Here is a 10,968-nt window from a genome sequence, read left to right as displayed (position 1 = left end):
ACTTCTCTTGCAAAGTTATCGGTATGACTTTACTTTGCATCATGAAGGGATGCATGATTGTGATCTGTCCTGAAGTTGAGCATTCTGCATTTCTGCAGACACACACACACACACACACACACACACACGAAGGGGAGGTGTTTAAGGGATGTCTTGTTGCCAGACAGCATTTAAAAATCATGTTTTCTTGTTGCTAGGAGCTTTGGCCATTTACAAATTGTGAAAAAGAAAAAGTTCAGGCAGTCATATATTGTATCAGTTAATGATATTTTGACACTAAAATTTCTTCCACATGAAGTTCAGAGGTCAGGCCCAGCTGCAGAGCAGTAACCTTGGAGCGGGTTTGGATTCGATGCCTTGCTCAAGGACGCTTAAACGGGTGGATGCTCACCAAGAAACAGGGCAGGGACTTGAACGCCCCCCCCCCCCATCACTAGGCAGCCCTGCTGTTATTTCCTTTGTACCCTAATCACGGCTCATTTGGCCAGTGGCAGGCTTGCCCTCCACTAATTAAACGCCGTTTATGTAAATATTGGGTTGCATTGTGTCTAATTATATAACACAACAAACTGTTGGCTCATGTTGAAGAGATACGTCTGTGCTGTCAGCTTAATTATACAATAGAAGACAAGCGCAGAGACTAAATAATTTACCAGATGAAGACTAAAACCTTGGCAGGGAGGGGATTCATGTTCATTTGTGCGCAGCTGAAATTCATTATTTATCAGCGCGGATGAATAAATTGTCTCCACTAGCCCACAGTTGAACTTGAGCTGGTGGGAAAAACAGAAACCTGCAATATCATCCTCCAACAGGCGGGACCACCATTAAGAAACACTGGAGGGTGAGAGAGAGAGAGACACACACACACACAGGTGACGGGAGAGAGGTGAAAGATGGGAATGAAGATGAAAGCTCAAATGCCACTGTAAGTAGGTTTCCTGAAGCAGTGAATAGATGTGTGTGTGTGTGTGTGTGTGTGTGTGTGTGTGTGTGTGTGTGTGTGTGTGTGTGTGTGTGTGTGTGTAGCGTAGTGATTTTGGATTCTTGCTCCCTCCCACAACAGGGCTACCAGTGAGAGTGAGTGAGAGAGAGAGACACACACACAGACAGACAGAGAGAAGAGAGAGAGAGAGAGAGAGAGTTACACGACAGTGAGCAAGCGACGGAGCTGAGCGAGACTAGCAGGGTAAAGAGAGGAGGGGAGGGCGGGGTAGAGACAGAAAGAGAGAGGGGGGGGCAGTGTATAACAGACAGTGAATGCCAGAGACCAGTCACATGTAGAGAGGACCAGAGAGAAGCAGGGAGGACAGAGGAGATCAGAGACAGACCATACGTTTAAGCTGTCAAGCTGTGGAGCGCTCTACTTCTCTTGGAATATTTATTTATTTCTGCTCGTTTTTCTTGAGCCCACACACAGCCGGACGCTGCAAACAACACACATACACATACACACACACACACACACACACACACACACACACACACACACACAACACACACAGAGTTGTCTTCCAAGTGTGCTGTGCGTGCAGTGGTCATTCATATGTGGGACTTTGACTGCCCGTTGTTCTTGTTTAAAGGTGTAGCACCTGGACTGACAAAGTGTGCATTGTGTTTGTGTTCATCAGTTGCATGAACAAAACACCACAGTTTGAACTTGTAACCCGGGGTTGAAACTGTGTGTTGATTTGTGCAACACTTGGACAAAGACTGTTTGTGTGTGCTGCCTGAGTGTGTTTGGAATTAGCAGTTGCCTGAATACAACATTGATTTGGGACTCGCACTCACGATTGAGTGTGTGTGTGTGTGTCAGCGTGACGCCTGAAACTAAGAGCGTGTGTGTTCGTCTGGAAGAGGATGTACTGGCCGGCCACAGCGGTCCTGCTGGCCCTCCTGGGGACCACCTCAACAGGAGCGTGGAGAGCATCTCAACCAAGGCTGCAGTTCACACACACCGGTAGGAGACCACCACCGCATGGACAGACCTTTCATTGTGTTTAATTTCATTTGTTTTACACACTGATCAACACCCCCCCCCTCTCGCTCTCCCTCTCCCTCCCCCCTTCTCCCTCTCCTATCCATTCTGTCTCTTCTCTCATTGTATCTCTCTCATACACACTAAGTCCTTCACCATATGAACAGTGAAGATCATGAAGTATAGAGGCTCTTCTTTTTGCTCTTTCCCTTCTCTCTCCTCCTCCTCGTGCCGTCGTTTGGAGGGAAAAAATGCACATTGATTGAAATATCTCTCTCCCTCTCTCATGCATTCACTTTTCTTTCTCCTACTCGACATCGCACACACTCCCCAGCATAGACGGATGGCATCTGTTTGGCAAAGGCAAAGACAACGTCAATTATACAGTTGCTTTTTTTGCCCGTCTCTTTCTCTTTGTCTGTCTTCTTGTCAGTTTGCTTGTCAGTCTGTTTGTGTACCTGTGTTTTTGGCTGTCTGTCTGTCTATCAGTCAACCTGTCTCAGTCTTGTCTCTCTTCTTTACTTGTTTCTATCTGTCAGGCTGTCTGTTGTTCTCTCTGTCTTTCTATCTGTACCTGTATGTCATTCTGCGTCTGTCTGTCTGTTGTTCTGCCTGCATGTCTGTCTGTCTCCCTTTCTCTCTCCCTGTATGTCCATCTCTGAATGTCTCTCTGCCTCTGTCTCCCTGTCTGTCTGTCTGTCTCCCTTTCTCTCTGTCTGTCTCCCTCTCTGTCCGTCCGTCCGTCTGTCTGTCTGTCTGTTTGTCTCCCTGTCTGCCCATCTGTCTGTCTGTCTTTCTATCTGTCTCCCTGTCCATCTATCTGTGTGTCTCCCTGCCTGCCTGTATGTCTGTCTCCCTGTCTGTCCATCTGGGTGTCTGGCTGTCCGCCTGTCTGCCCATCTCTCTGTTTGTCTGTCTGTCTATAAATCACCTGCATTGACATTGGACTTGCCTCTATCCCACTGGCTGACTTATTGCCATTCTCTCTGCCTGCCTCTCTTTGACTCTCTCTCAGTTCAGTTCAATTCAATATGTGCTTTATTGGCATGACATACGTTTGTGTACATGTTGCCAAAGCATGTAAAACAACAACAACACAATGCAACAATGATTATAATAATAATAATAACAACAACAATGATTATGATATCAAACAGCAACAGTAGCAATAGGTGCCATCACCCACTGTCTCTCAGGTTGTGGCAGGAAAATATAAATCTTGCTGCAATGCTCGCCGCTGGCCCCCCTCCCAGGACCACCCGCAGCTTACCTGCCTCGTCCATTTCCTGCTACTCTGGAATCACATGTTACACCTCCTTGACAAAAGCCCGTCGCTGTTTTTCAAATTTTTCACATTTAAGGACTCTCTCTCTCTCTCTCTCTCTCTCTCTCTCTCTCTCTCTCTCTCTCTCTCTCTCTCTCTCTCTCTCACTCTCATAACACAGTCACCCTCACTGAAATCACCTGCACTGAATTAAGCCCGGTGGTCTCCGTTAGACAAGAGGAACTTGTCTGTATGTCTACCTCTTTCCCCTCTCACCGTGTTTCCTTCTCAGAAGTGACACACTTTCAAAGCCCGTTCTGTCTTCCCCACACAGTGGTACCATTGTCACGGATAATTGAGGAGTGCCATTTGAAACAAGATAATCAACCTGTTAAAAAAAAAATTACACCCACCCTTTGAGATACCAGCAATTCAAGTAAAACACCTTATTTATTAGCAGCTATCAAGGGGGGCCATCTGGGCTTAAAAACTGAAGTACTGACTGTGTTTGAAGGTGGTAGGAATTCTGCCAGCATGGGTAACCGGTGTAGGGGTTTTGCTAGTGGAGGCCTTCACATGCAGATGTGAGGCCGTGTCGGGCCAGAGGAAAGGGCGTTGGCCCTGGGAAGACGTGAGTCCTCCCGCGGTGGTGATCGGGGGTCCACAACCGAACAAATATAAGCACATCTCGGTTTGTAACCAACAGATGTTTCTTTAAGGAACAGTGGATGGAAAACTTTATTTATCATACTTTAAAAACAAAGGTCAGGCAGAGAGAGAGAGAGAGAGAGAGAGAGAGAGAGAGAGAGAGAGAGAGAGAGAGAGAGAGAGAGAGCTAGTCAGGTTGATCCTGTCTCGCTCATCGGTTGTTTTGGCTAACTCCTTGGTCGCGTCTCGCTGTCAGATTGTGTTGCTCTCTTCTCTGTGGGATTGTCTGCAGCTGCACTTGTACCTTGTGCCCTGCAAAGTGTCCTTAACGTGTCCTTGAGCTCTGGCAAGGCGATGTCTGAATACAGCGTATTATTGTCAGTGGAGAGACACAGGAGAGAAAGCTGCGGCTGGGTTTGATCGAATGGGGCCACACAAGTAGATCCAGAGGCAGACCCCCCCACTACTGCCCACTGACTCCTCCTGGACATGTAAAATACCGATGCTGAGGAGGAAACCTCTCTCACCAGCCGGCCGTGGGAACACGCATTGGACTGTATATGGAATGTATTAAGCATTGTGGAGTGTGACGCTAACCTGGGCTCTATACAAACGTGTGTATATATCCAGTTTACACACACACACACACACACACACACACACACGCACGCGCGACACACACACACACACACACACACGCGCGCGCGCGTGCTTTCTCTCGCTCTCTCTGCGTGCGCTCATGTGATGGCACCTTTCATAAACACACGTCACTGGACAGTAACACGTGTTGCGTTGAGAATGAACGCGTGTTGTCTGCGGCTGGACGCAGGGATCCCTTGAGACGTGACGGGTCGTTGTTGCTTCCGTGCGTTTGTCTAAACGCGCCGCGCGTTCCGCTCGGAACAATACAACGTGCGCCGCAGCGTTTACGCTACGTCACAGTCGGTCTCTGCTGAACTCGGCCGGACGCTGACCGAACGCTCCCGACGTGGCACACCCCACCCATGTGCTGCTAAAAGTGGGCTAAAACGAGCGTCACGTATTATTTCGGCATCGTATTCACCCCCAGGTTCGCGGCTGTGTGAGCGGATGGACTGTAATGAGAACCTTGAACGGCGGATCCAAACGGCCGGAGGCCAAGGATCCGTATCGCCACATCAGAAGGCAGGCGTCACGCACGCCTCGCCTTTCGGCCACACGAGTCCTTGCCCAGTCAGCCGCTGTCAAACGAAAGATTGTTTTGAGCCGCCGGACCTCCCGTTACACCGCGATGAACGAACTGCCACCTCTCCAGCCGTGTTTACTAAAGACGCCATACAGGAAGAGCAACCAAGCCATTACTCGTTTTTACATAATCAGAGGGCATGCGAGGTGCAAACGATAAGACTAGAGCCGTCAACCCTGACCTAGAAAACACAATGGGAAATTATGCAGAGCGAGAGGGAGTCCAAAAAGGGTGTGAGTAAGAGGGAGAAAGAGCGAGAGAGAGGGTGCGAGTAAGAGAGAGCGAGAGAGAGAGTCCAAGAGAGGGTGTGAGTAAGAGGGAGAGAGAGCGAGAGAGTCCAAGAGAGGGTGTGAGTAAGAAGGAGAGAGAGCGAGAGAGTGAGAAAGAAAGAGAAAACCCTCGGTGGATTTGTCCCAGGTGGGGAATTTTGGTTCTGATGAAGCTGGAATGTAGAGCCACTGAAGTGTGTGTGTGTGTGTGTGTGTGTGTGTGTGTGTGTGTGTGTGTGTGTGTGTGTGTGTGTGTGTGTGTGTGTGTGTGTGTGTGTTAGTTCCCAGATCCTTGCCTACCCAGCTTTCTTTGTTGTGTTCTGCTCGTCTGCATGTCTTTGAACAACACACGCAAACGTGTGTGACATAATTACAAAGTAATACGGAGTGTGTGTGTGTGTGTGTGTGTGTGTTTCACTGATGCAAGCTGCTCATGTCTGAAGGAGTCGCGTAGGATGTATGCTATTCTACAGAGGAATCTTACGAGAGAACTGTGTACGTGTGTGTGTGTGTGTGTGTGTGTGTGTGTGTGTGTTGTTTGACAACTCTCACCAGTATACTGCGCTCCAACATATGCACAGATACTGGTGTATATGTGTGTGTGTGTGTGGGGCCATGGCAAAATGTGAGAGCATGCACGTGGTGTGTGTCTTCATATATCTGCATGAGTGTTAATGTGGTGTGTGTGGTGTTGTGTGTGTGTGCGTGTTAGGAGGGGGCAGTGGGGTGGTACCAGCATGGCCACAGACTGCCTCTCTGTGGGAGCTCCATGCTGTGGTCACTTCCCCTCTCGTCACCACAGAGATTTCTCTCTGATAGTCCAAGGTCAATTTCTCTGGTCTGCTGTAATTAGTAGAACAGAAAACATTCCTGTCAAATGGACTCCCAGGTTACCCTGCAGTCAGACATGTTCAAGGGTTGTGTGTAGCTGTGGGTTGCACTAATGTTTGTTGTCGGAGGAATGCCTTTTCTATTATGTGCGTGTGTGTGTGTGTGTGTGTGTGTGTGTGTGTGTGTGTGTGTGTGTGTATCTATCATACATATATATATATATATATATATATATATATATATATATATATATATATATATATATATATATATATATATCCTTCCACACTGAAAGAAAAATAGGAAGATGAAAGTCTGGAGTCATTTTTTTAACAACACAGATTATTTATACCACAAAATTTATAACACTGAGTCACCTCAAGACCTTTAATGTTTGTTTTGTCACAGGGAGTGTTATGTGTTTTTTTTTTTTTTTGGCGAACTTCTTGTTTTGAAATAATGATGTTTGTGTCTGGCTTTGCAAAAGTAGAGATGGCAAAGTCAGCTTTGTGGCAGGTTTGCTATACGATGTGTGTTAATTGGAATGATCTTTTAATGTGATTCAACATGCCGTGTGAAATCTTGGAATTGGGAAGAGTTGAAAGACTTGAGAAAGAGAGACTTGCTGTTTCTCACAGGACACGAGACGGAGAGGGGTTAGGGAGAAGGAGAGAGAGAGAGAGAGAGAGAGAGAGAGAGAGAGAGAGAGAGAGAGAGAGAGAGAGAGAGAGAGAGAGAGAGAGAGAGAGAGAGAGAGAGAGAGAGGGAGGGAGGGAGAAGGAGATTGTGTACTGTTTCAGGGAGGATCGTTGTGATTGGTAAAGTGTAATCAGTCTGACTGAGCAGACAGACGCAGGTGTCTGAACAAACGGCTTTGAATGCTTACATGCCTGATTACATCATTCTTTTAACCCCCCCGCCCCCCCGTCTCTCCCTCATAATTGCTGAATTATCCCCCTTTATTCACTAAAACTTCATGTCGCCCACATTTAGCACTGGCCTTAAACCAAGTCTGTAAACACACACACACACACACACACACACACACACTAATGAGACTATTATCCCAGTCATTCAGTGTGCGATACTGTGATTTCCTTGATGATAAATGGCAGAAAGAGATTGGGGGTCTGCCGTCACACACACGCACACACACACACACAAACAGCAGCCCCCCTCCCCCAACCAAACTGATCGCCCACTAACAACACAATCAGACACCGACAAACACAGACACACAAAGACACGCATAAGAACATGCATACACACAGATAAGACGCGGAGACCAATTATCTTTTTCTTTCTCTTTCTCTTTCTCTTTCTCTTACTCACACACGCACACACACACACACACACACACACGCACGCACACACACACACACACACACACACACACACACACACACACACGCAGCAGTAATAACTCATCACTGATTGTGATGTCTGTGATCCAGGAATTGGTTTCCCCCTTGCTCTTGACATATGAATCTGATCTCGTGCTCGTCACATCGGTGGGTTCACTGGGTCGTCTGCTGGGCTGTTTCGGTGGCTGGTGCTGTAAATCACTGCTGTTGAACGATGTAGTCATTTCCAGAAGGGGGAAGAAATCTTGAAAAACCATCTCCACTTCTGAAAAGCTGGCAGAGTTAAAAAGGCAGACAAGGGTGTTGTCATTTCTGTCAACCCGCTTGTTTGCCTTTTTAACTCGGAGAAAAGGAGGAACGCGGGTTTCCTCACTGTCCTGTGGTTTAGTGCGATTTGCCTAGCCCACCAAAGAGCAGCGGGAATCGATCACACGGTCCTTCACTAGCCAGAAGCTGTGTGATGGATTTCACCTCGAAACACTACAAGTCCATGTTGGAAAGAGGAATAGTTTGACATCACATGAAATTTAACAGATGATTTAAAACCCAACCCGAGAAATGGAAGTGACACATTTGGCCTCCTTTCTGCTTTTCCTCTCTCCTCTGCCTTTTATGGAATAAAAGGAGAAGCAGGCAGTGAAACTGATATTAAAAAATTAAGTGATCTTTCATTATTCATTTATTCCTTCAGAATTAGGTCTATCTAGGGCACAGCGCTCCAGGACCGGGGCCGGGGGCGCTGCAGGTTTCACAGAGACGGATCCTTTAGCGTTGAACCACGCTTTCCTCACCGTTACCTTTTTTTCTTTTTTTCTCCCCAATTGTCACCCCACTCTTCTGAGCCACCCCAGTCGCTGCTCCATCCAGAGAGGGCTGCAGACTATCACATTTCTCCTCCGATACATGTGGAGTCGCGAGCTGCTTCTTTTCACCTGGCAGTGAGGAGTTTCACCAGGGGGACGTAGTGCGTGGGAGGATCACGCTATTCCCCCCAGTTTCTCCAGTGTACCCAGTTTCCTCTCGGGGATGAATTCTGATTTTGATTCCCCCTCCCCCCTGAACAGGCGCTCAGAGCGACCAGAGGAGGCGCTAGTGCAGCGATCAGGACACATACCCACATCTAGCTTCCCAGCCGCAGACAGCCAGTTATGTCTGTAGGGACGCCAGACCAAGCTGGATTCGAACTGGCGATCCCCGTGTTAGTAGGCAACGGAATAGACCGCCACATCACCTGGACGCCCTTCCTCACCATTACCTTTTAACGGTAGCGGTACCACAAGCTTGTGGAGGCCTTGCTTATGTAAGAGAGACAATGGTTGTCTGGTGCCGTGATACAGGAAAGCAGAGACTATCTCAGTGGCGGCAGGCATTTTCACCTGGAGCTATTCGCGTGTGTTCAGAAGAAGTGATTTCACAGCCTGGGTGTATACTGTTCAGTCAAAGTGTATGAAGATAGTAGCCTGGACCAGGTTTTATACATCAAGAGACTCTGATCGGCGTTAACATGATTTTAATTTTAATTTGACCCGTTTGGTTCAAGGATCCTTTGCTGTTTCAGCTATCGATTTTCTATGGACTAACTGGGCGAACCGGTCTTCAGTCTTGTCCATGACCTAACTTCACCCCTCCAGTTTGCGGACATTGAAGGAAGCTGCGAGGGCTTTCAGCCAGATGGAGGGGGGGAAAAGGGCGTTATTGCACCCTCGCTTTAGCAACAGCACCTCATGACAACAGCGGGCAAGCTGTAAATGTGACCTCGTGGGGTTTCTTCTCTTAATACAAGAGGCTGTTTTTAGCCGTGGGGCTGCAATTAAGGAAGGAGCAGTAGTGTCACATTTCATCATTTCGTGCTAGCATCCCCCCCCATTTCATTTCGTTTCATTTTTTTTTATTGCTGCTTTTCCGTGCATCCCTCCATTTTAAGTATCTGGAGACCGTGCTATCTTATCTCCTCTCTCTGGGTCTAGAGTCTTAACTTAATACATCTCTATTTATTATATGTGGGCTGGTACAAGTTTGCTTCGCTGTTATCTCAGCATTGTGACTGTGGCTGCATTTTTCAGCATTGGTTGCTTGTGATGTTTTAGATTAAGATTCTTTTTGCCATTTTTATTTCTGTTAGTTATCATAAGTCATGACTGGATAATCATATACACTCATTTATATATACCATAAAATATTACCTACAAATCTAAGGAGGACTGTGTGAGGTTTGTTAATGGGCCTGGGTCCTTCTGCTGTAGTGCAGGATTTTTTTTATTCACATCATGTAACTAAGAAATACACCGAGAACGCGTTGAACAAACGCTTACCTCAGGGTCTTGGGCTGATTTTCCAGCTTTGTCCACAAGTATTAGCTCCATGTTTCTCACAGCATTCCTCACTCCTTTTTCAGGGCAGCAAGGGAATTTAATCTACAAAGGTGCACTTGATTTCTTGGCCAGTCAGAATCCAGAAGTGGATGGGATCGGGAGTATTAGGACCAAGTCTACTAATTATTTTGCCTCATTAGGCCGTAGATTAGGAGAGACCAGTTAGCGCAGGAGGTAGGAGCAAGTATTGGATAAAATAAAAAAATAAAAATTTTTGTTCATGAACAACTTTTGCACCATCTGCCAACTGTGACACATGGAATGAAAGTAAAGCACATCATTGCTTATCAATAAAATCACATATAGCTAGTAGCTAGCTAGCTGTTTGTCCTAAGAAAGGAAACTTTTTGCCACAGCCAAGTAGTGCATGTTACAAAGAATATGGTGGGTAGAGCTCAAACACAGCAATCTGAAATCCTACACATTACTGAAACACAAGACAAAAAAACCCCCACATGGATATAACCATATGAAAACCCCCCAAACACTCATAAGCCATTGACGTATCAGTCACTGATGTATTGACGTATGCTTAGGAAGTATTTCATGGTGAACATCTGATGGTGATTCTTTCACAAAAGAAATTGTGCAAGTTTTTGAATTCTGGGGAACAACATGATACGTGCATACTGAGTTGATTATTTTGGCCGTAAATCAAATCCGGCCATCAACATTGGACCGCCCATTAGAGAGTATGAGAGGAAGTAGCAATCCTAAGGTATCTACAAACTATCTACACTCCCTGTCTGCTCAGGGACAGGGACTAAAGATCTGACCTTTGAACCTTGATGGCATCAATCTGATGTTCCCATGGTCTACTAAAGAGAAAGAAGCCACAAGAATTTGATTTGCATTGTTTTCACAGCTACAGGAAGATCAAATATGCACCGCAAAGGGCTGGAAGTCAGACTTCCTGTTCCTGTGTAAATATAGCTTGGGACTCTATCGAGAAATTGGAGAGAAAGTATACAGCAACAGAGAATAGATATTATTTGATCAAGTTGTAAAACGTACCTC

General features: G+C 46.5%; 1 protein-coding gene across 1 annotated transcript in view; it reads left to right on the top strand.

Annotated features, from left to right (window-relative positions):
- Window positions 1–896: 896 nt before the first annotated feature.
- The window catches only part of sema3h (sema domain, immunoglobulin domain (Ig), short basic domain, secreted, (semaphorin) 3H), a 111,831-nt gene continuing 101,759 nt past the window's right edge, over window positions 897–10,968 (top strand). Inside the window, exons 1-2 of the mRNA XM_056299520.1 lie at window positions 897–928; window positions 1,836–1,960. Of these exons, the coding sequence (XP_056155495.1) occupies window positions 897–928; window positions 1,836–1,960 (157 nt within the window). The remainder of the gene's footprint in view (window positions 929–1,835; window positions 1,961–10,968) is intronic.

The sequence above is a fragment of the Lampris incognitus genome, chromosome 2 (assembly GCF_029633865.1).
Source record: "Lampris incognitus isolate fLamInc1 chromosome 2, fLamInc1.hap2, whole genome shotgun sequence".
Taxonomy (NCBI): domain Eukaryota; kingdom Metazoa; phylum Chordata; class Actinopteri; order Lampriformes; family Lampridae; genus Lampris; species Lampris incognitus.
The sequence above is the reverse complement of the archived record's forward strand: the minus strand, read 5'-3'. Positions and strand labels throughout refer to the sequence as shown.